General features: G+C 41.3%; 1 protein-coding gene across 5 annotated transcripts in view; it reads right to left on the reverse strand.

Moving 5' to 3' along the window:
- Zcchc4 (zinc finger CCHC-type containing 4) overlaps window positions 1–26,541 on the reverse strand; it is a 56,581-nt gene that overhangs the window by 24,327 nt on the left and 5,713 nt on the right. For all 5 annotated transcript variants that reach the window (XM_023723713.1, XM_004624651.2, XM_023723720.1 and 2 more), the window contains 3 exons: window positions 15,094–15,369; window positions 14,570–14,650; window positions 75–147 (listed from right to left, as the gene is read on the reverse strand). In XM_023723713.1, coding sequence (XP_023579481.1) covers window positions 75–147; window positions 14,570–14,650; window positions 15,094–15,369 — 430 coding nt within the window. The remainder of the gene's footprint in view (window positions 1–74; window positions 148–14,569; window positions 14,651–15,093; window positions 15,370–26,541) is intronic.

Genomic DNA, 26,541 nt, shown 5'->3' on the forward strand with positions numbered 1-26,541 from the left:
TCTCTCTCTCTCTCTCAAATAAATAAAAAAAAATTAAAAAAAAAAAAAAGAAAGATAATAGTCATGATTCTTACCTTTCCATCAAAAAAATGGTGGTTAAACATGTTATAGTGGCAAAAGCTATCCTCCATATAAAACTGTGAATACCTAAAAAATAATTTAGCATGGAGTTACTTGTGCATCACAGCCATAGAAAGCAAACAAATGTACACAAAACTGTATTTTAAATTGTATACAGGGTGGGGAGATAGCTCAGTGGAATAAGTGCTTGCCCGGCAAGTGCAAGGTCCTGTGTTCAATCCCTGGTACCATCAAAAAAAAAAAAAACCAAAGAATTGCACAATCACACTCTAATACATTTCAATATTCTACAGTTTTTTAATAAATACTTTGCAAAATTTTCAAGGAATCTGTGACAGGGAACAACGAGCTTAAGTGATTTTCCCAAGTTTAGTAATCGGAGGCAAAACTATCGAATACTGAGGTGTAAAACAGACACGTTTCTACTGACCACAAGGCCATGTAAGTGAGCTGCTGACAGATTATTATACAATATAACAGTGGGTTGGCAATTATGCAGTGGGTCGGCAATTTAAATATGCCTCTTGTGGTTAATAATTTTAAGGAAAACCTCAAATCAACATTTCTGCTCAAGAGCTGCTAATTATTCTCTTCTGTGGCTAATTTTTTTGGCGGGTGCATACTGGGAATGGAACTCATGACCTCATATTTGCCAGGCAGGCGCTGTGCTGCTGAACTATATCCCTGGCCTTGCAGTTAATTTTAATAAAGTACCTAATGCAGTTTTTCTTGTTTAATGCAGATTAGTCTAATAAAATATGCTTCTCAATATCAGAGAAAAATAAGTATGGGCATTAAAAGTTTTACTAAATTATTGAATGAGGGTTATTTACTAAATGAACTATTTTATTCTTCTAACATACTACTTTAAAATGCTGTCAGTAATGAATGAGAGCACAAGTGTTGGATATTAACATTTTATAAATTTTTGCTAATTTACTAAGCAAAATTCATACCACATTATAGTTTACAAATGTATATATTTGACTATTTACAAGGCTGGGTTTTCTATATTCCTTGGTTACAGCAGTACTATTTGCCTGTTTTCCCTATTCACCTAGCAGGGTTTGTTTGTTTACTGTCTTTTTGAGACAGGGTCTCACTATGCAGTTCAGGCTGGCCTTGAGCTCACTCTGTTGCCCAGGCTGGTCTCGAATCCATAATGATCCTCTTGCCTCAGCCTCCAGAGTGCTGGGATTACGGGTGTGCGTCACAACATCCGGCCACTAGCCCAGTTTGAATGTCATTCTTACTGACTTCTGAGTTTTCCACACAACACAGAAACCTTTACTATATCCACATAGTTGCAAACTTTGGCTATGGTATTACAAATAATTCGTATATGAACTACACCACTGTTCTTGGAATTTATAACCAGTAGAAGAGCTGAAAATCAGGGACACATCCTTCCCGACACGGCCTCTTGACCCCGACCAGGCTGGTGCCCTTTCCTGCATACACTGCCACGCTGGTGCTGCACTCCACTCTCTCACTGGCTGCCACCTGATGCTGGTTACGCATGAGACGAACTTTGTCATCAAGGTGCAGAAACACGAGTCTGTCAGATCCACACTTATGCTTTGGAACATTTCCTTTGATGAATTATTAATTTTATGAGTTTTATTAAACAATGAGTAATAAGAAAAAATAAAGTATTAAATTTTTAATATTTGAGCTTATAAAAAAGAAAAATTTTAACAAATGCTTTTTTGGTTAAAAAAAAACACAAATTCTTATAAAAGTTAAAAAGAACACCAAAAAATGGCATTTTGGTATTTTTTTTAACCAAAAAAATAATTTTTACTTCAGTTAAAACACCTAAGGCAGTCTGCACAGGCGGCATCAGCACATTCCACACACACAGCCTATACTAGCAGGACGTGTTGTGCTTTCCTGACCTTTTATAGGACTTGACAGTACAGTGTCTTGCTTTTTTGTCAGGAAATAATTATATTTTACAGTGTGTAGTTAACAGGAACATAAAATGTCAATAAAATAAAGTATCAAATTCTTAATATGTATTGTGCATTTAGAACAGACATCAACACATAACAGCTGTGTAGCTGCTTACAAAACCTAAAAGATAACATCAGAAATAAATTCCTATATGAACTACAATAAAAATACCAAAAAAGGTACGTCTGGGACACCCCCAAAGTTAGGACTTTTCTTGGCACACATGAGGCTACCCCCGCAGCTCTGCAGCTGTCATCATGCCATGGAATGAATATATTGAATTACACCATAAATGCTATTGGTAGTACTTGGATAACCATGACAACAAGAGAAAGAAGAAAAGTCGAGAGGCTCATGGATGTTCAAAGAAGGCAAAAAAATGATTGGCCTGAAAGCTGAGCTCTACCAAAAACAGCGCCATGCAGAGAAAAATCCAAATGAAGAAGACTATCAAGATGCATGAAAAGAGAAACACCAAACAGAATGATAGAAAGACTCAAGGAGCAGGACCTACCTACTGGCTAGAGAGAGGGACAGTCTCGTGCAAAAGTACTTTCCAACGTAATTAAACAAAAACGAAAAGGAGGAAAAATGGGAAGTTCCTCTGCCCAAAGCTCATGCTCAAAGAAAAATGGAAATATTAAGTTATTCAAACTGGAAAGAGGGAAAAAAAAGACATAGAAGAGGATGGTTACTAACGTCTACTTTGTTGGAGATGGCTTTAAAAGAAAACCACCTAAATATGAAAGATTCATTAAGCCAGTGGGCTTACATTTTATGAAGACCCAAGTAACACATCCTGAACTAAAAGCCACCTTTTGCCTGCCAGTACTTGGTGTGAAAAATCCTTTATCACCACTGTATACAATTTTGGGTGTTATTACCAAAGGAACAGTGATTGAGGTGAACATGAGTGAGTTGAACCTTATGACACAACAAGGTAAGGTTATTTGGGTTAAATATGCCCAGGTAACTAACAATCCTGAAAAGATGGATGCATCAATGCAGTCTTACTAGTTTGACAGATGTTTCATACAATAACGTCTTACACTTATTGAAGATTACAAACCAATCAGGAAAACCATAACTTGAATCCTGCCGAACAACTCTCATGACTACATTCATCAAGAAAACTATTAAACTGTAAAAACATTAAAATGGCCCAGTTTTACAAAAAAAAAAAAAGAAAGAAAGAAAGAAAGAAAGAAAATAACAAAAGAACTCTACCACAGAAATAAGCTTTAACTGTCACACTCATGGCAGTCTTCACACATGACAACTGCATGTTCCATGTACATGTCTTGCTCATACTGACAGCACATATGTTTGGCTTTCCTTTCCTATGTGGCAGTCCCTTCCTATTCTGTCAGGAGCTTCCTACTACACAAGATGCATTTAGCAACTAACATATCAATAAAATATCAAAAATGTCATGAGTAGGCCGGGGAGATGGCTCAGTGGAATAAGCACTTCCCTGGCAAGCGCAAGGGCCTGAGTTCAATACCTGGTTCCACAAAAAAAAAAAAAGTCATGAGTGCTTGCAATAGACATCAACATTTTCACATGAGCTGTGCACTTGCTTAAAAAACCTCAATGATAACAACAAAAATAACAAATGAAGTGTCACAATTTCAAAACAGAACAGCCATAGTTTGATCCATAGCTTTTCCGTAAGTCTTTTGCATGCTTACAATCACCATGAGAAATCCCTGCTAAATACAGCAGAACTATGAATGCTCCCAGTTCAACCAGTGAGGTGTCATAATAAATTTTAGAATATGGCTATGGTACATAACTCAGTTTAACCTTTATGTATTTCACAGCATCTTGTTACATTTCATCTGTTACAATTGTCAACACTGAATGGTAGTGCTGGCATTCTGTCTAATATGTTTCACCTCTGCCAAGACCTTCACTATATTTTAGGATCTAGTTCTAAATTGGATCATTTCATTTGGTTGTGTGGCCATTTAGAAACATTTTAACTATGCAAATACATACTTAGATTGCTGTTTTGTCATCTGAGTCAAGGCTTGCAATACCCGTTTCTGTATCTGTTGGTTCTTTCCCCATTTCACTGTCAAAGAAACTTTGGCTCCCATGGCCGATGTCAAAGTCATGATGATCAGCTTCCTCCTACTACTCCACCCATACTACCCTTCTGTTATGAGAGCATGTATTTTACCATAACGGATCATTTTCATCATCCACGCATAAGTAATATAATTATTCACTTTTTTTTTTCTTTTGGTACCAAGAACTGAACTCCCTACTTTGTGCTTGCTAGGCAGGTGCTGTACCACTGAACTACATTGCTAGCCCCTAATTCTTCATTTCTGACCGCCTCTAAAACTTGCATATCTGGTTTTTCACATGCCACTGTACTGATTTGGTCTAATTCTACCAGAAATATCAAAACTTTTTTTCAAACAAAATCCTGAAGTAGTATGGGTTTACTGGACCCACTGTGATGCTTGGACAAACATATGTAAAGCCAGTTACACAGAGCATGAAATGGGAAAAATCTTGTTTTGCCACTTTTGCATGTGTGCATATACCTTGCCACTCATAACAACTGGGTAAACACATAGATCACTTCCTGAGATGCACAGCTGGCTACTATTATGCTAAAGTACAAATTTACAGTAGAAAAGTAAGGGTTGGGGCCACTGGGCTAAGTCTTTTGTTCCTATTAATATATGAAGAACCCTGGCTCTCTTCATTCTCTTACCTTGCACATGCTTCAACTCTGGGCCCCTCACTTAGGTACTACCTGGCCTTAATAGACTACTTAACCATTTAAACCTCAGTTTCTTCACTTGCAAAATTCATAAAATAAATATAATGATGCATGTAAAGTGCTTTTACAAGGCCAGTGATAAAGCACATACTAAAATGTTAAGTATCATTATTTTAATAAATGTTAGTCATGAAAATTTGTGTCAGTGTCCTGGCCCAGCCCCTGGGGCATGCTGAGATGGCCATTGAGATGGGGTGTAGTGGTGCACACCTCTAATCCTAGCTCTTTGGGAGACTGTAAAAAGGTGGATCACTATGAGTCCGATCTAGTAGTGAGACCCTGAATACTCTGTAGACCCTTCCCTAAAGATAAAAAAGAGAATTTGTGTCAGTGTTACCAATATTAGAGAACTGTTATGTTCACTAAAACCCAATCTAAATCTATTTCTTCTTGTTCTGTGGAGCTGGAAGACCAGCTATTTACCATTCTAACTACAGTACCTTTTAATATCATTTAAGATACTGTCAGCACATCTTCTGATCTTACAAAATATTAATTTGTTTTTTGTTTTTTTTTTTAATTTTATTTATTTATTTGTGTGTGTGTGTGTGTGTGTGTGTGGCCAGCTCAGCCCACCAGGGGGCAGGGCTGGCTGGCATGTGGTGCTGGGAGATTGAACCCGCGGTCCCTTTGCTTTTGTTAAGCTTGTTCTAAGTAGGTGCTTTAGACCACTGAGCCATCTCACCAGCCCCAAAATATTAATTTGTATTGAAGAAATAAGCAAAAGTCTTGAATAACTGAATATATTTAAACCATATATTGTAACCTAATGAACACTCCAAAATCCATGGAACAATGATAAATTACCATTAGTAAACAAATGTATCTTCCTATTTAACTAAATTTCAAATAACTACTTTTTAAAAAGTATTCTCAGACAGGCATGGTGGCCCATGCTCAGATGGCTGGAGGAGTGTTGTGAGTATGAAACCAGCCTGGGCTACAAAGTGAGCTCAAGGGCATCCTGAACTGCAGAGACACCCGGCCTTAAAAAGACAGAAAAAAAGTCTATATCACTATCCGTGCAGTTGTGGATCAACTATCATTTCAGGGTGTTTTTCTCTGTTGCATCGATTCATAAGGATGAGCAAAGGAAAATGAAATCTCGTTCAATTTTTTTTTTTAAATTATTCATTATTTACCTTTTGCTTCCAGGAATTCAACTCAGGACCTTGTACTTGCCAGGCAGGTGCTATGCCACTGAGCGTAACCAGTCCTTAACTTTTTTTTGAGACAGGACCATGTAGTCCAGGCTAGTCTTGAACTTGTGGTAATCCTGCCTCGGCCTCCTTAGTTCTGGGATTATAGGCATGCACCACCCTCTCTGTCCCATTATTTTAAAATTAATTTTATTGAGAAAAAAATTGCAATGTGACACCTTCAAAACAGGTTGATAAAAGAGTTACAACAATTAATACACTGCATATTGTTGTCTTTATAGTAGTCATTCATAGCACAAGATGCAGACATGATATCCTGTCCAAACACTATTAGTACAGATCTTTCTTCTTACTGAAGAGAAAGTAGCTATATATCTATCCTAACTATTTTGTATATACAGATACAAAATTGTCCTTCATTTATATCACCTTTTTTTGTTCAATTTTGTCAGAGATGGGTATTCCATTGCTATCCAAATATTATAGGTGCCCTGTCCCATTAGTTTAACCTCCAATTTTTTTTTTTACAGTTTTGCAAAGACTCAAAAGTCATTTTTGAAAATTTCATCTACATAAAATTCAGCACATTATGCCCATCCAAAACACTGGGCAGGGGCTGGAGAGTTAGCCAAGAGACATAATAACTCACCTGGCAAGCACAAGGACCCAAGTTTGATCCCCAGCCCCACATGCTGTGTGTCTTGGGCCCAGATGCCCCTGGTGTGCCATCCTGGCCCACTATGTGGCCCCGGAACCAGGCATGGTGGCATACACCTATAATCCCTGGAGGTTGAACCAGGAGGATCTCTGCAAGTGTGAGACCTGCCTGGTAGCTACAAAAGTGAGCACAGGCTCGCCCGAACTGCACAGTGAGACCCTGTCTCAAAGAAAAAAACAAAAACAAAAAAAACCACTAGGCAGCAGTGTGCAGGACTAGAGAGAGAAAAAAGCCAAGATTTCAGTTCTAAGTTCCCATCAAATACCAACAAGGAAGCGTAATTATTCATATTTTAAGTTATGAAAAACACTCAACATTGCCCTCTTAAAACAAAATTGGCTACAAAGAATCATTCTCTCCATTCAATAAAGCAAACACAACCAATCAGAAAAACATGCACTTGAAAACTGCTCAAAAGGACATTCATTTAATTTGGCCATTCATTCTCTTTAAATGAGAGTCAGTTACCAAGTGTGAAACTTGCTCTATCCACAGGAAATGTAATCAAGAGCTGAATAAAATTAGTTCATAAAATGAACCTAAGAAATTCATTTTTCGATATAACTTTATTTGGATAATAGTTTGCCAAATAGAGTTTCACATCTTTCATGCTAAAATTAGAGCCTATAGAAATGCACTGTGAACTTTGCATCGCATACCCTCGAAATGGGTATTTATAGCACATCTGCAAAGAGCACTAAAGCTGAGGCAGTTCTGCCACCTCGAAGAGTCCTTTGATTTGGCAAGGAGAAACCAACTGCCATGTACCAAAAGTAACTGCTCGCTGCCACACTATGCCACACAAGAAGTGTTTCCCTGAGTTAACTGTGGTCCTATGAGAAATCTGAACCAACCAAACCAACCATTATACTGTAATTACAGGCAACAGCCCACTCCTACTCTGCCTGCTGATGTGTTTCCATAAGCTGTTCTTATGCTAAACTTCTTTAATCCTGACCTGGTAAGACTATGTTAGCAAAGAAACTAAGATACAATGTTCTCAAGAGAACACCATCTACTTTTGTCTATAACAAAGGAAAAATTTCACAGTTAAGGAAAGAAAATAAGTCTCGATACACAGTAGTCACCTACTGTCTACGGGGGATACATTCTCGAAGCCCTAAAAACAAATGAAAAAACAGCTCACCTTCAAGGATTGGAAGATAGTATTAAGATAGCAAAAGTCAGGCCAGGGATATAGCTCACAGTACCTGCACAGCAAGCATGAGACCGTGAATTTGATTCTGTGTACCCCCAGCCCCCCAAAAAAGGATGGCAAAGGTCCCCAAACGAATGTAGAAATTCAATGCAACTCCTATAAGAATCTCAGCTGGTTTTCTCAGTACAAATTGATAAGCTGATCCTAAAATTCATATGGAAGTGTAAGAAACCCACAACAGCCACAAAATGAAAAACAAAGTTGAAAGACTCAACACTTCCCAATTTCCAATTTTTAATGAAATTGTAGTCAAGGCTACCATAAAGACAACAGAGAATAAAACAATTGAGGGTCCAAAAATAAACTCTTACATTTATGGCCACCTGACTTTCAATGGGAAAAAAGTCTTTTCAATAAACTAGAGCAATATCTACTCTAGTAGGTATCTACTTTTAGAAGAATTACGCTGGACTCCTAGATCTCATACAGCATATAGAAACTAGCTCCATTATGGCATGGCAGCCCACATCTACAGCACCAGCACTCTGGAGGCTGAGTGGGTCCTCATCCTTGTGAGGACTGCAAGTTCAGGTTCTGCAGGGCAACTTAGAGACCTCATCTCAAAATAGAAAATAAAAAGGCCTGTGGACACAGCTCAGCACAAAGGCCTTGGATTTAATCTCCATTGCCAAAAAATAAGTTCAAAATAAATCAAAGGCTTAAATATAAAAGCAAAAATTATAAAATTCTTAGGAAAAAGCAGATGTAAGTATTTATATACTTGGATTAGGCAATGATATCTTAGATGTGGCATCTAAAATACACACAACCAAAAGAAAAAAAGAAAAATTGGACTTCATTAAAAGTGAAAAGACAATTCACAGAATGGAACAAAAATTTGCAAATTATATACCTGATAAAAGTCTAGCATTTATAAAAGTCTAGATTATATTACAAATTCTCTTAATTTAACAATAAAAGAACAGTCATTTAAAAAATGAGCAAAGTATTGAATAAACATTTCTCTAAAAAGGTAAAGAAATGGCCCAAAAGCACACAAAAAGATGCTTGACATCATCAGCCCTTCCACAAATCCAAAATAAAACCACAACAATCTATCATTCCAAAAAGACCGACAACATTAAGTGATGGCAAGGTCATGGAAAAAGTTAGCACCTTCACGCAGTCCTGGGGCAATACCATGTGGTGTGGCCCTCCTGGAAAACATGGTGGGGCAATTCCTCAACAGTCACCACATGCCCCCCTCCCCGTCCACTTCTAGTTAATCCTGTTGTGGGCAGAATTGAATCCCCTCAAGATCCATAGACTGAAGCCTTAACCACCAGCACTTCAGAATGTGACCTTTTGCAAGCAAGACTTGCTTTAGAGAGATGATTAAAGTAAAATGTGGCTGTGTTAAACCTTACTCCAATGCAACTACAAACACTGTGTGTGTACAAAGGATCACGGGTGGAGACAATGATACAGCTAGTGAGGGAGAGGGATGAAGAGAAACCAAACTTCTGTCAGTCCACCTACACCTCCAGCAGCCAGAAACGTGAGACAATCAACTGCTGTTCAAGCCACATTGCCTTGGAATTCTGTTGTGGCAGTCATAGGAAACTAACGCAATACCCAAGCAACCCAAGCAATCTGAAAACATGTCTATTTTAGAAAAACATTATAAAACAAATGCTCACAGCAACACTGTTCATAATAGCCAAAAAGCACAAGTAACCAAATGTCCATCGCCTCAACAGAGGCATGTTTTAGTCAGCTGCCCAAGACTACTGTGGCGAATCTGAGGCAGCCAACCTCATACAGAGAAAAGGTGCAGTCAGCTCAGTTTAGGAGGCTAAGAGCCCAAATGGAAGTGTTGGCTCCGTGGCCACCTCCTGACTCCCACAAGATGGCAAAGGTGGCTGTGTGTGCAGGGTAAGTGCAAGCGACCACATCCTGAACCACAAGCAGACGGGCAGAAGATGGGGGCACACTCGGGCTTTTACAGCCACCCTCCTGTGAAAATCATCTCCCAGGGCGCATACCCACTAAGCCCCGTGCCCTAAGTGATCCACCACCTCCCAGGAACCTCAGCCCATGGACCGAGCCCTTGCCACGTGGGCCTCTGGGAGACATTCAATGTCCAAATCATAGCAGTGCCTGAGACCATGGTGTAAAGGAAATGCGGTGCATTATGCACCCCTGTGCAAAGAAATGAAGACTAGGCATGCTGGTATATGCCTGTAATCTCAGCTAGTCAGAAGGCTGAGGCAAGAGAATCACAAGTTCAAGGCCAGTGCAGGCAACGGAGGAAGACTCTGTCTCAAAAAATACAAAGGATTGGGGACATAGCTTACTGACAGTGCAGGCCTATAGCTGTGGGTTCAATCCCCAGTACTACAAAAAAAAAAAATGTAAATTACAGGAATGACATTTGTTATAGCATGGGGGAACCTTGAAAACATCATGCAAAGTAAAAGCAGCTACACACGAAGGCCACTGATTGTAGGATTCCACTCATAGGAAGATCTAGAATAGACAGATCTGTAGGACAGAAAGCAGATTAGAAGTTGCCAAAGGCTGAGATTAGGGAAGGCTAGAAGAAATGACTGAGAGACTTTCTTTCAAAGGTGCAAAAATGTTCTGGAGGAGGGCCCTGGGGATGGTTCCACAACCTTATGAATATACTGAAAACCACTCCTCTGTACATGTTAAAAATTTCTCAATGTAAAATAAAAATCTACAAGGTTTTGGGTGTCAGAATTAAAGATCACCTTCCTTTAAAAAATAAGATAAAATAAACCAAAGAGCTATGCAATTTGAACAAGCTCTCTGAAGTGACATGATTATTTCTTTTGCATGAATCACTCTATGACTATATCGAGAAAAACTCATTTTTAATGAAATTGAAATCATTATACAACTTTTAATATAAATTCAAACAACTTAAGCTACTGAAAAAGGTAACACTGTAATACTTCATTGAAGCAAAAATGCCAGGGTAGGAATCTGAGTGTCCTCGACAACCACATGCAGCGCACCGACTCCTCCGCTGCAGACCTCGATTCTCCTCTCAGTGCTCGCAGCCCCCGCCCTTAGTGAGACACCTCTTTGAGCCGGAGACCTGGTCCACACAGGTGAGCAGGGGCTGGCAAGAGCACCATATCTGCCATGCCACAGTGACAGCTCTGAAATGGGCATGCGACCCAGCCATGCTCCCTGGAGTTCTGCCACCAGACTTCTCAGAATGGCCACCTCACCCCACCAGGCAGGTCAGCTGTGAAAAGGTAAGATCAATGCTGTACTTTCAAAGTCCCTGGCAGTATGGTGGAAACAGTCTTCAGAAGCTGGTGGGTGGGCAGATAGCTCAGCCATCTAAGCACCTGCCTGGCAAGCGCAAGGACCAGATTTGATCCCCAGCACCCCATGTGCAAGGTCCCAGGTTTGAGTCCTGGTACCCCATGGTGTGCTGGCTGCTGAAACCAGGCACGCATGCCTGTAATCCCAGAGCCTGGGAGGCTGAGACAAGAGGATCACTATAAGTCCCAGCTGCATAGTGAGACCCTGTACCAAATAAATAAATAAATGATTTTTTTAACTTTTATTTATTTATTAATTTATTAATTTGTGTGTGTGTGTGTGTGTGGCCAGCTCAGCCCACCAGGGGGCAGGCTGGCTGGCATGTGGTGCTGGGGGATTGAACCGTGGTCCCTGTGCTTTGCTAAGCTTCTTCTAAGTAGGTGCTTTAGACCACTGAGCCATCTCACCAGCCCCAAATAAATGATTTTTTAAAAAATTAAAGGGGCTGGGGACATGGCTCAGTAGAAAAAGCACTTGCCTGGCAAGCACAAGGTCCTGAGTTCAATCCCCAGGTCTGCCAAAAAAAAAAAAATATTAAAAACAAAAAACAACAAAGCCAGTTCACAGGAAAGGACCAAATGAGAAAGATAGAGCCCTCACAGCACTATGGAGGCCAGGATAGTGACTATAGTAAAGTTTGTTGTACCCTGGACTCGAGAAACAGGAACCAGCACTTTCTAGGATTTCTGAGACTGCAATGAACTCCTTATCCTAAATATGTAATAATAACCTGGAAACCAGGTATCTGGTTTTGTTTTTGGTTTTTTGCTTGTTTTTTGTTTTTTGTTTTTTTGAGATAGGGTCGCATAGTATAGTTTAGGTTGGCTCTGAACTCATTATCTTGCCCAGGCTGGCCTTGTACAAGCATGAGCCACCACTCCCAGCTGGAAACCAGTTATTGATGCATGAGAAAACTTCTGTGGCATGAGGCAAGAGGATAAAGGAAGGAAGAGACAGACCAAAGAATAAAAAGAGAAATGGACCATATAAGATGATCTTATGTGCAAGTTTAAAAGCAAAGTTACCCTGAAGTTAATTTTTGGATCCAGACTGCCCAGGTTTGAGTCATAGCTTGGTCACTTACAAACTGTGACTTTAGTTATTTCCCTTCTTTGTATCTCAGTTTTCTCATGAGAAAATGAGGATGATAACTGTATCTGTCTTACAGAGTTACTATAAAGAATGAGTTAGAACAGGGCTTGATATACAACAAGCACTGTGGTGACAGGAGCCCAAGTTAAAACTCTTTAACAATGCATTCATATTTTTTTTTCTTTTGGTGGAACCGGGGACTGAACTCAGGCCCTTGTGCTCACCAGAGAAGCACTTATTCCACTGAGCCATCTCCCCAGCCCCAATGCATTCATATTAACGATACACCTTGGGAAAGAAATACAGGCTTTTAGAAAGAAACTGATGTAGTCACACAGTGGATTACATAGCCAGCCATAAAAGGCATGGAATCTTATAGGAGTCTGGAGAACATTAAGCTAACCAAAAGAAACCAGACCACACATCGGAGCTGAGTGACTCCACTGACGTGAGCTGTTCTGAACAGGCAGACACGGCAGGTGAAAATGGCTTTGGGGGAGTGCCTGCGGGCTTAGCTTCACCATGATGGAAATGTTCTGGGGACAAGCAGTGGCACAGCACAGGGAACACACAATCACTGAAATACACTCTTCAACATAATGAATGTGACATGAACTATGTCTCAACTTAAAAAGGAAACAGATTTTTTTCCCCCTGTAGTACTAGAGACAACCTGGGCAGTACTGAACACATCCCTCCTTATTTGTTCACTTTTGGACAGGGTGTCAGTGACTCAGGCTGCCTCTCAATCCGTGGTCCTCTTGCCTCAGCCTCCTGAACAGCAGGGAGTACACGTGTGTGACATCATACTCTGTGACTTCTTTTGTCTTTTTGAGAGATGGTCTCACTATACAGTTCAGGTTGCCCTTGAACTCTTGCTGATCCTCCTGCCTCCCAAGTACTGGGATGACAGGCGTGTGCTGCTAGCACGCCTGACTCTGACTTCTCTATAACAACAGATCTCTACCGTCGTCATGCCAAGGATCAGCCCTGCCGGGAGATGTCAGTTCACTATGCAAGCACTAATGGGGGATGAGTGCTTCACAGGGTAGGCCTGTTAATAAGGAGTAAGAAAGTGCAGATAACCTGAGAAATGTGGTTTCTTATAGTAAGTAAACTAAAGTCCATTTGGAAACACACAGAAGAATGACAAAAATTATGTTATTTAACATGATATTTTACACTTTAAAAATCTGTTTGCCTTTTTAGGTCAAGAAAATATTTAATTTCACAGATTTAAAAATTTTTTTTTTCACAGATTTTCTCAAAAATACTAAATACTAACCCAGTTATTAGTTTCTACCCTGGTACCCCTCTGAATAATAGGCTATTAGATCTAAATACAAAAAACCACAAGGCCAAATTCCTTAAAGGCATTCAAAATCATGTAAATGATACTAAGAACACAGTGTCTTATAAAGTCACAATGAACTTCTGGAAGTCAAACAATTACAGAAACTAGAAAGAATATTTCAATACTATAGAATTACGCAGACAGCAGATGAAAGATGTGCCCTGTGCTGTAAATCAAGATCTTGGAGCTGGGGAGATGGCTCAGTAGAATATGCGCTTGCCTGGCAGCGCCTGAGTTTGATCCCCAGTTCCACCAAAAAAAAAAAAAAAAAAAAACAAAAACAAAAAAAAACAAAAAAACCTGCCTGGCAAGTAAGGTCCTGAGTTTGATTCCTGCTTCCACCAAAAAAAATAAAATAAAATAAAAATAAATAAGTAAATAAAGGTCTGCAGCTCTCACTGCCAAGTCTTATACTCTCCACTCAGCTTCACCTGCATGAGCCCTCAGCCTAGCACCCGCTTCCCCTAGCCAGCCACTCCCTTCACTTCAGGCCACATCCAGTGAAATGGCATACACACTGCCCAGTAAAATACATATATTTTAAAATGCTTTTTCACATTTTAAAGATATGACAATGAAACAAAGTCCTAGAAATAAAACTAAGCACAAGGCAGTACAGTGTGCCTTCAAAACTTCACTTGTAGGAATTAATCCATCTTGAAGTTGTAAATCACAGATGACCAAATACAGTACTTGGAGAGAAATCCAGGAAGAGAAATCAATTGTCTCCCTATGTGAAATACAAGATTACCTGTTGTTTATATGACTGAAAAGGTGCTTTATAACCAATTTGTACTTCTAAATGTTAATTAAAATTTATGGCAGTTTATAGACAGAAAAGAAAAAAAAACAATAAATAATGGAGAATAATTATATTTTATAAACCTACCGAAAATCAATATCCAATAAAAGGCTTTTAAGGTTAGACTTCTTGCCACCAGAAGTTGTCAACCTGATCAGTTCATGCAACCTAAAGCAATTAGTAAAGGAAATTTAATGAGAAATTATAAATGTCATAGACAATATACAAACAAACAACAAACAGATCAATATTATTCTGTGACCTCTGATCTTTCAATGAAACCCTAAGGAGAATTTGGCAGGTATAACCAAGATTTCAGTTTTGCAAATATTTTTAAAAGGGCTAAACTTATCTAAAACAGACAGATCTAATGTCATAGACAATTTATATCTCAAATCAGAAAGCATCTCCTCTCCTCCACCAGAAAGAAATTTCTCCAATGGAATACAGGCTGCAAATCCCAAGAGCAGGAGGGAGCAGCCTTCTCACTTCCTGTGAATTCTCCAGCTTCACACTGTGCACTTGCTACACACAGCAAAACGACTTTGACAAAGTTTTCCCACAGTTTAAACAGCACTAACAGGAATTTTTTTAAAATCCTCAGAACATACCTTGGTGTCCCAACACAGAGTACCCTTCTGAAGCCCAGGGTGGAAAGGAGGCCAACCAAGAACTGACAGGTCCTTTCTGAAAATAGATACTGGGCATTTGCCTTCTTGTTCTCCAGAGGGTAAAGGAGCTGGCTGGGTCTTCTTAACTGGGTGACAGAAACGTCACCCACTACCTGATGCTCTCCGTGCACTCCCCAGTCATCTGGTAGCAGCAATTGTTGACAGCTTTCACAGAACTTTCTCTGAGTCAAGGGCAACTGGATGAACCTCAAGTACCTTCGAGACACAATGAAACACAGAGTAGGACTTTTAACTCTGTTGTTTGTTGTCTTTGCTATTTTTAGTATCTAAAAAGTAGTCATACTTCCTAAAGGGTACTGCATAGAAAAGCAAAGCTAAGAAAATTCTGTAGAATGCTGGCTGGAATTTATGTCTGGCTGTATAACTGCAAAGTGGAAAAGAATCAGCAATTTCATAAGAATTGAGATGCTTCAATTTAGTCACTGACTGAAGATCAATATCCGTTTAAAATGTGAATATAATATATTACTCAAACAACTTAGTAGTAATGGCAACTACTATCACATTTAAATTTATTGACAAATCCATGTGTTCTAACTCTGAAATGTTAAACAGTCTGGCTCAGTTGACAGTCATTTTAAAATGAGAAATTAAGATCATTCTTCAAGTTCTTATGGCATACTTACCAAGAAAAATTACCTACTAAAAGGAAAGCTGTTTCTCCAGAGCTCCTTGCTCTCAGCCAAACTGATGGAGGCTGACTGAAGTTCACCACCAAAACCCGGGAAACACACATGGCCGTGAGACACGGTGTCAGATCTCCCGCTTGGTTTCTTTAAGTCACCTGACATCTCACTTCACGGCCACCATTTCTCTTTTTCTTTTTTTACTATAAGAGAGTTTTTGCTGTGTTTTATTTTTTGTCTGTTTGACACAAGGTCTCACTATATGGGGATGTAGCTTGGGGATGGCCTAGGTTAACTCCAGTGTCACAAACAAAAACAAAAACTATTGATTTTGCATATGTTACACTAGCTATAAAATCAGAGTAAGACAAAGAAAAAAAAAAAGAAAAGAAAAAAAAACAAGCAAGCAGAACAGAAAGGAAAAAAAAAAAAAACAAAAAACAAACCACCTCTCTGAGGATCAAAATATCTACTAAATCCCAAAGGGGGTTTCTACTACTGAGCTACATCCCCAACACTTTTTGAGAACTTAATCTTGCTAGTTGCCCAGGCTGGCCTTAAATTTGCAATCTTCCCACCTTAGTCTCCTAAATAACTGAGATTCCAAGCATGCACCACCATCCCCAACTTAATCTAAGGATGCACTGTAATGTACTAAAGATTTTTATAGCTTGGCTAAAGTCCAAAAACTTCAATGAAAACAAAATTGTGAAATGTAATATAAAAACTTTAAACTTAACAAAGAATCAAGTTGAACACTGATACTTTTTCTGTTTAAACATTTTTATTATAAAGCACCCATGGCCATGACATTTTAAGTGGCGACAGCAAGAAATCAGCCATGGGGCCAGTAATTTAAATATTTCTATAATGAATGATCTTTTCAACTTTATCCATAGCTAGAAAGAAAGAGAAGAGGGATATTAGAAGGAACCTCCTAGTAATTCAAAGTAAGACTATCAAAAGTGCAAAGGACCCCTAAGGCATGAAATGAGAGTGGGAAGAATCAACAGACACTTCAGCAACTGAAACACTGAATTTACCACTATTCCCGCTAGCACTAAATGTTAAGTACTGGAGATGTCCATAATCAGACTCGGCAGAGCAGTAGAGGCCAGATTCACCCTCCTGATCCTGGAAATAATTTTTAAACAGAAAAAATACATGGAACACCACTTTGAAGACAGTGGCCAACTGGGCACCAACACAGTGGCCCCTGAGGGAAATGAACAGGCCAAGCCCTATCCAGCTGGGAAGGAGCCCACAGCACTGGGGGTGGGGGCATGGCCCAGCAAACTGAGGACTGTGCACCAGGGTCCTCAGCTGCAGCACTGGGTGGAGGCCTATAGCACACCCAGCATACCCGGAGAGCAGAAACCTGCACACCAGAGGAGAGGAACACAGGAAGAGGGGTGCACCCCAAGATCTGCAACAATTCCCTCGCTTGAACCAGGGCAGCTCCATCCTGCCTGCAGAAGGGTAACGCAAGCCCTGAGCAGCAGGCCACACACCTCCACTCCAGGGTCAGCAGCCTGGTGGGCCAGGCCGGCTCCATCATGTTGACACTGTTGGGACGTCAAAAGCAACCACAGAGCATGGGCAAAGGGACAGACAGGACCACAGCTGGCCTGCAGGAAGAGGTTTGCTAGTCTGTGCAACCACATGAAAATGGCAGCCAAGTATCCAAACAGGGTCCCGAACCAAACTCAAAAGAATCAAAGGAACACTACCCAGTACAGAACATAGTAAAATTCAGACAGTCAGCATCCAATCACATATTTATTACTAGTCAGGCAAAGAAACTGTAAAACATAACCATGATGGTAACAAAAAAATAGCCCAAACCAACTAGCAATGACAGAGGAAGATGATATAATTAAGGACACTAAAGCCACTTATAGCTACAGTCATCTGCTCAAGATAGAGGAACCACATGGGTCGCACACATTTGTAATCCCAGCCACTCCAGAGGCAGAGGCAGGAGGATCGCAAGTTTGAACCTACCCTGAAGAACTTAAGGACCTGTCTCAAAATAAAAAAAAAGAGCTGTGGATATAGCTAGGTTGGGTTCAATAGGAGGGGGAAGGGGGGAAGGGGAAGGGGGGAGGGGGGAAGGAGGAGAGGGGGAGGGGGAGAGGGAGAGAGGGGGAGAAGGAGGAGGAGGAAGAGGAGGTCTATGAAGGTGAGGATGGCAAGAAGGAGAAGCATTAGCCTGAAAATGAAGACGCGGGGCGCTGGGGTGGAGACCACTGACAGACTGTGTGTTCACAGGAGGCCTCAGGTTCAATCCTGGGGAAGGAGAGTAGGGAGTGGCTGGGAAGGGGCAGGAGGGAAAATATGGAAGCAAAAGATGGCCTGCATTAAAGCTATAGTTTTAACTGTCTGAGATGAAAATCACCACAGATAGGATTCAGAGCAGTTTAGAGAATACAAAAGAAATGAACTAAGTCTGAAGGCACAGTAAACCTGAAGCTATCCCAAAGGAAGCACCAAGGCCTTGCTATGTGTGAATGTGGTCCCCCAAATGGGGGAGACAGAAAATCTTCTGGCAACATAATGGCGAAACTTTTCTAAATTACAACTAGAGATCCGAGAAGTTCAGAACCACAAGCACAGGAAGTACAGAGAAGCTAGACACATTATGAAGTTTCTTCTTTTTCTTTGTATTTTAGGGAAGGGTCTACAGGGTATTCAGGGTCTCACTACTAGATCAGACTTGTAGGGCTCTGTCGGTTTACAGCCTCCCAAGAGCTGGGATTACAGGCACGTGCCACCACACCCTGTCTCAATCACCTTCTCAGCACACCCCAGGGGGTGGGGCCAGCAAAGCAGGCCTGGGCACTGAACCCTGGCCCCTGCGCCTGCTTGCAGGTACTTTAATCCGCTGAGCTATTTGGCCAGACCTATGAAGTTTTTCAAATTCAGTACTAAACAGAAAATCTGAGCTGGGTATGGCAGCACACACCTGGAATCCCTGCACTTCAGAGGCTAAGGCTATAATCCCAGCTCTTGGGAGACTGTAAACAGGTGGATCACTGGGAGTCTGATCTAGTAGTGAGACCGTGAAGATAAAAAAAAAAATAAAAAGGCTGGGATGCATCTCAGTACAAGGCCCTGATTCAATCCCAAGAAATAGGAAAGCAAAAGCAAAATAAATAATAACCCCAATAAACCAAGGGTGGCAGCTGCTAGAACAGCAAATCATTACTCTGAAAACTGGCTAAAAACAACAGGGTGGGTGGCCCTCAGTGACAGAATGAATGCTTAGCATGCATGAGGCCTTGGGTTCAGTTTCCAACACAGTAAAATAATTTTAATGAAAGGACAAAAAGGGAAAATTAAATATCTATCCTGTCCTTCTTCCATAAACTGTAAATGCAAGCCAGCAGCCAATGAACAAAGTTCTTCCTTCAAGAAGAATTACTGCTCATAAACATAAAAATAAAGATGGGAGCCTGTGACCCTTTACCACCTGAGGATATGACCACCCATTCCAGCTAAATCACTAGGCTGAAGTCTGATAAGGGAACGCTATGGCGCAGGCCGGCTAACACAGAAACCCCTGATTAATTTCCACATCACAGGAACAACTAGATGATATCTACCTTTTGATGTTACCCACAAAGAAGTGAAGATGGGAAGGTAAATTCTAAAGCATCAGTCACGAGTTGGCTATGGCTGCTTGTAGAGACGGGAGAATGCCAGGGTGGAAACAGGTCTTAGCTGTGCTTTGTAAAACTTCACAGAATTATTTGCTTCTACTTTCATATATAGATTTTCAAAATTGAAATACAATTCACTTACTTGACAACTCACCATTTAAAACCTTCAGTGGATGTTGGTGTATTCATAAAGTTGTACCCCACTGTCACATTCTAATCCCAAACCTTTCATCACCTCAAAAAGCAAGCCCCACCCCTGACCGCAGGTGTCTCCCACCTTCCTACCCACCTCTGACTACCACCAGTCCACTGTCCATCTCCAGAAATCTGCCTACCTGGGAGAATGCTGTCACCCGGGACACAGCAGAATCCTGGTAGCCAAACACTGGCTTGGACTTAAAATTTTTTGATTAATAAGACTTCTGCAGAAGAAATAAAAACTGCTTTGAAGTTCTACCAAATAGATGAAGAAACTACAGGCAAGGGGCTACCAGTAAGAAACAAATGCACCCATTTAGACACAGACTTTAAACAAAACAACAGTTACATTACACAAAGCAAGTGAGACAGATCCAAGGAAAAGGCGTAAGAGAAGGTAGGCACAGTGATTCTCTCTGGTTTCAGAGACATGGTCAGAAAACTGTCTAATTGTGTGTGTGTGTGGTCCCTGGGATTGAACTCAGGACCTCACGCTTGCCAGGCAAGCCCTTATTCCACTGAGGTGTCTCCCTGGCCCAAACTGTCTAAATCTGAAAGTTCAAATAAAAGATATAAGCAATAATCAAGGACATATTCTAACCCTGAAAAGAAATAATAAAATACAATCAGTGATTACAAAGAAGGAAAACAGGAGGCAAGGCTAAATCTGTCATTTCTCTCTCTCTCTCTCTCTTTTTTTTTTTTTTTTTTTTTTTTTTTTTTTTGTGGATCCGGGGATTGAACTCAGGCCCTTGCACTTGCCAGGGAAGTGCTTATTCCACTGAGCCATCTCCCGGGCCCATTTTTTGATTTTTAGATAAAAAAGATTAAGTATGGTATAGACATCTACAAAGGCAATGCTAGAACAAAAATAAAGCAAACACACATGAAAAAGGTAATATAACAGATGTATAGTGAAAGAGAAGAAAATGAAGCTACAAAAATGGAAAGCAAAAATAATATAGCTGGGCTGGCCAAACAGCTCAGCAGATTAAGGCTAGGAGTTCGATCCCTAGGCCAGCCATGCTGGCCCCACCCCCAGGGTATGCTGAGACAGCAATTGAGACTGGACATGCTAGTGTGTGCCTATAATCCCAGCTCTTGGGAGGCTGTAAACAGGTGGATCACTAGGAGTCTGATCTAGTAGTGAGACCCTCAACACCCTGTGGACCCTTTCCTAAAATACACACACAAAAAATACAAATAAAAATAAATAATACAGCAGAGCCAAGGCCAAGCCTGTCTGCTAAACACCCACTGAAAGCAAGCTGGGTGTGACACCCAGACACCTTGCTTGCTCACAGCCAGGACTGCACGCAGGAAAGTGCGGGACGCAGAGGCACGACTGCTGACTGTGTCACCCAGGGGTTCTGGCACAGCTCAGCTGTCAGTACAGGTACACGCCTGGTCCTAGCTCCGGATGCTGCCCTGTGCCCCACCGAGACTACTACACACAGCTAACTTACGCAGAAATACAGCTAGTCAAGCAGGGCTGGGTCCTCTCTGGAATCCGTACAAAGGATGAAAATACCTTACAGCTACTCTGGAGGGGCATCCATCGAAGGCCAGGCCTCAAGATAAAGATGGGATGATCAGGCCTACATGCCTCCCCGAGGGATAGCAGTATACTATAACTGGTACCATCTAGTCCATTGAAGTCTAGACAAGATAAACATCAGGCACCCAAGTGACTCAGGGGGACCAGGACCTCCTGACTCATTTCTTTAAAAAAAAGGTCCTTGTTCTTTCTGTGTACACTTGCCACATGATAAGCTTCCCACTGGATCAACATCACCTCAGCAGTTGTACATGTAAATCTTACTGGTCGGTCATACTTTTGTCCCATGCTGTACCTTCCTCATGATTTTTTCATCCACCTTGTGATTTTGTTCTGTAAAACTTCCTCTAGAAAGTGGGTCCACAGCAATCAAGACCCCTCCTGTCTCTCTTAGGACTGCATTTCCCTCAATAAGATCGCCCACTCTTAACTTCCATCGTGCCTTAGAGTTCACTCTTTCATTTTAGGAAGACAAACTCAGGCTTCCTGACAGCTACCAGACTAGGTGTTACATCTATTTCGCCTGTATCATCTGGAGGTCCTCTGCCAGGATCAGTGGACGACTCTCTGCCATCGCCCAGCATCCAGCGTCCAGCGCTCACTACTGACACACTGGCATACAGGCAGGAGGCATAGCCCTGCGAGGCGGGTCACACATCTGATATCAGAAGTACAGAGTTTTGTGGAGGGAAGAGCGCAATAATCACAGGCTTTAAAAACCCAAAAGGCAGAGCCCACTGACACTGCACTATGATCAAAAGGACCGCGCAGAGTGCCACAATATAAAGGCGCTGTATTACTAGGCAGAAGGGCTGGAGCTGAGAGCCAGGGCCTGTGGCGGGTGGCTCGCCAAAATCTGTTTTGAAAAGGAGAAAAGAACGTTGCCAAACGAGCCTCCAGACACCTGATGTGTCCCTGGGCTTTCCTTCCTTCCAAGTACCTATTTCAAAACTGCCCTGCAGAAAGCTTTATTGTTAGTTTATTAACCTTTTCTTGACGGAGATGGAGATCTTATGCATATTTCTCACTTCAAAATCACAATTATTCAGCTATACTGCTTTAAATTTAGTAGTCAGACACAAAGCTTTTTTACTTCAGGGGAAAGCATCCAGGATCACTCGTTGCTCCGTCCTTATTTGTATTTACTGCGCAGACCCTGGGGAATAGGAGATTCATCCTGCTGCATGGCTCAGCTTGATTCACAAATTGCAGGCTGGCGTTTTGAAATGTCATTTTTATTGATCTCCATTTGATGTTTCATTTGCCTTTCTTGGAGTACACAAATTATGTTTATGGCATTTCTCTAATAGCAGACCTTGAAAATCTAAGTTTAAATGAGCTCTGAAAAAACATAACCAAATGAAATATCAGCTAAACAAAATTATCTGGATGTACATAAATTAACACTGATTTTAACATTCCAATTTATCTTCCTTGAGACTCCATAGGTCACAACAAGGGTGAAAACATCTACATAATAGAAGACTAACACCTTTCAGAGCATAACAGGCAGCTAAAAACTGTAAGGAAAAGCAAATTCCAAGCACAGGATGTAAATCTGCCAACTGAACACTTATGAAACATAACGCATGGTTCAAAGAGTGAGATTAGAAAAATAAGTATCAAAGCCCATTCTGTAAGCTGGGCACCTGTGCAGTGCTGCCAGTCCCATGATAAAGACCGGGAACAAAGGTTAATTCATCTTGCTAGCTACCATCGTTCCTTTCTCGCAATTTTAGAAATAGCTTAGTCAATGAAAAGCAAGAGTTACTCTACTATACTAGATGAGGTTTGCTTTACAAAGCAGGTATGAAGTTTAAATGCAATTTGATGTTTTCAAATCAGTATTACTTTAATACCACTCTTACTTTTTTTGTTGCTGAGACAAAATACCTGGCACCCAAAGTTAAAGGGGGAAAGGTTTATTTAGCTCAGTTTGTGGAGGTTTCAGACCATAATTGGCTGGCTCCACGGCAGGGTGGCACAAGGCAGAGGGCAACAGGGCAGCGGAATTAGACACCTCAACAAGAGGAAGGAAGAGAGCTGACCAAGCCTTTCTGTCCTTTATATTGGTACCCAGTCTACTGGGAGTACAGCGATGCCAACCCAATTGTTGGACTGATCCAGCATCAATCACAAAATATAGACTCAGCAACCTATGAAAAGCCTGCCCCCATCATGGTTTGGGGTTCCTGCAAGGTGAACAATACAGTAAATGACATATAATACTATTTCATAATGAATCACCCAAGAATCACATCCTGCAAGTGCCAGAAATCTATCCACATACTAAAGAGCCTAGAGATCATAACAATGCTTCCCACTGGTCCAACTGGAGTCCTAGAGCCACAGTCTCATGCAGGCCCCTTCATGGATTGTGCTGGAAAGGTCCAAAGGTCAGTGGTGGAAGGCAGGAAGCCTATGCCCGTGGGATGAAGGATTTGTGCTAGCAAGCTGAGGCATCCGAACTGGAGTTAGGAAGTAACACTCAAGATAAGCATCTGAGCTCCCCCAAAGGTACCACAGCCACCCTCAGCAACAGTGAGGTCCTGAGCTCCTCCAGCGATGAGGAAACCCGAGTTCCCATCAGGAAAGCCAATGCGACAAGCTTCATGAGGCTGAGCAGCACACCATCCTCCCCTCCGGAGCCAGGAATCGATGCTCAAGTTGAGGACCCAATCTTCTCCAGAATTCACTGGGAAAGCCTGCATGACGCTGTCCTCCAGCAGAACAGCCCCAGAGAACTAGCAGCATCCAACAGCTTCTCCAAACACCACCCCTAACAGCATTCCAGCAGCTTCTCCGGTTCTGCCTTCATGCTGCTGGCAACAACCCTCAGGTGGGCCTCCTGCACCCAGCATCACACTAGTTTAATTCAGCTGGGTTAATAAATTGACCCACAATTAAAGGAGCAACTACAAGGGGTTGAGGAGATGGCTCAGTGGAATAAGTGCTTCCTTGGCAAGCGCAATGGCCTGAGTTCAATCCCCAGTTCCGCAAAAAAAAAAAAAAAAGTAATTGTAATCTTGAGTTAAGAGTACATCATCCTTAGATCAATTTATTCATTTACTTAATTGTTTGAGACTGGCTCTAGCTATGTCCATCAGCCTGGCCTTCAACTCACTATACCCCAGGCTGGCCTGGAACTCACAATGACCAGCCTCAACCTCCTAAATGCTTGGATTACAGGTTTGTGCGGTAGCCTTTGACAGATTTTTTACAAAGAAGAATTTAGTCTCAAAATGAAAAAATAAAAGAACAGGTAATTTATTAAATCTGTGGCTTTAAAATGCTAACATTTCAGCACATATTGTCTTAAGATACTATAGACACTTTATTTTTTTTGTCTTTTTGAGACAGTGTCACTATGCAGTTCAGGCTGTACTTGAGCTCACTTCGTAGCCCAGGCTGGCCTCAAATTTGCAATGATCCTCCTGCCTCAGCCTCCCAACTTCTAAGATCAAAAGTGTGCACCACCACACCCCACTCAGTACTACAAACTTTTTTAGTTTTTTTTTTTTTGTGTGTGCAGGGTTTCACCATGCAGCTTGGACTGATAGTGATCCTCTTGTTTCCAGCCTGCCTTGTTTCCACACATGCGATTATAGGTGTGTGCCACCATGCCTGGACTCTATTGCTGGTTCAGTGCAGCCGGGGGCAGTGCTGGGGCAGCATGTGGTACCAGGGATCAAACCCTGGCCCCTGAGCTTGCCTAAGCAGAGCACTTAGTCCACTGAGATAGCTTGCTGGCCCTTCAGTAGTATAAACTTTTATTAAAGGACTGGTTTAAAACTTTTACTTTATACAAGGCATATAAGAAAGCACAGCAGGCAGCACTGGGGACAGAGGCAGGAGGATCACTGCAAGTCTGAGCTCAGCCTGGGATACAAAAAGAGCTCAAGGCCAGCTGGCAATGCAGAGTGAAACCCTGTTTTCAGAATAAATAAATAAAACCAAGTGACCATGCATGCACAGGAGCATCTGTAGAAAGTGATGTAGTGATGTCGCTGATGCATTTCAGAAAGTGTGAACTTCTACCTACCCATCTTCCCAAACCTGGCCGAGTACCACATCTTACACTGTGCCAACAGCCAGTGCCCCAGTCAGCATAAGGCGCCTCACGCCGCAGGACCAGTCTTTCAGAGTCCTGCTGGTATGAACACATACCTCACATTGCAGGACCTCTCCACACCTCACCTCACCTCACCCCCGCATTTGAGGTCCTTTCAGTTCTCAGTAAACACCCGCTGAGTGAACCGCAGCCTGGAAGGGTGGTCAGAAGCAGAGTTCTGATGAGGAAACCTGAGGCTACAGGTGAAGAATGGCTTGAGACATTGGAATAATCTATTAAGACTTCTTCTCAAGCTCCAGCATGAGACAGATGAAATTGTGGTGCCCAGGAAATAACCTTTTAGAAATCCTATATTACTTCCTATTTTAGCCAATGTTTTGTTTTTGGTTTTTTGGGGGGCTTTTTTTCTGGAACTGGGGACTGAACTCAGGCCCTTGCGCTTGCCAGGGAAGTGCTTATTCCACTGAGCCATCTGCCCTGCCACCCAATGTTTTAATTACTATGAAATAAAAATTTCAAAAAAATTTTTATCATTACAGGTAGGGATGTGATTCAGTGTACAGCACCTGCCTAGCACATGCAAAGCCCTGTTTGACCCCCAGTGCTATTAAACAAAATACACATACACAAAAACAAATTTAAAAAAAACTTTATTATCAATTGTTTCTCAATAAAATTATGGAAAAAAACCTTTATTATCAAAAACTCTTCTCTAAGTTCAGGAACAAAAACAGTGGTTCAATTCCAGGCTGAAATTTTATTATGTAAAAAAAGAAGGTAACCTGGATTTTCAATTGAGTCATGCATCCTTATGAAATACTAACTAGAAAAACAATGCTTAACAGATTTAAAAGAGGATAAAGCATAAAAGTGTCTGCATATCATGAACTACAACTTTGTGTGTGGGGGGGATGTTGGCATGGAGGAAAATAAACAGGAAATACTACAAAATGTGGTGGGTTAAAAGGGAGAGACCACAAGCAGGGATTTTCTATTGCCTGTGGGTTCAGCATTCTATTTCCTCTCACAGCAACCCCATCATGAGCTGCTCGGGGCTCCTACTTTAAATTGTTATATATCATTTGCTAATTACTAGCTGCTTTCGTGTTTCAAAATGACACTTCAGAGGCAGAGAGGTGTAAGTGTGAGTCATAGCTCTGTCACTCTCGCAGGATGAACTTAAGTTACCAAAGTTCTGCAAACCTCAATTTTCGCATCTGAGTAAACCACCTTGATGGGATTAAACAGTAT

Source organism: Octodon degus, unplaced genomic scaffold, assembly GCF_000260255.1.
Source record: "Octodon degus isolate 3935 unplaced genomic scaffold, OctDeg1.0 scaffold00006, whole genome shotgun sequence".
NCBI lineage: Eukaryota > Metazoa > Chordata > Mammalia > Rodentia > Octodontidae > Octodon > Octodon degus.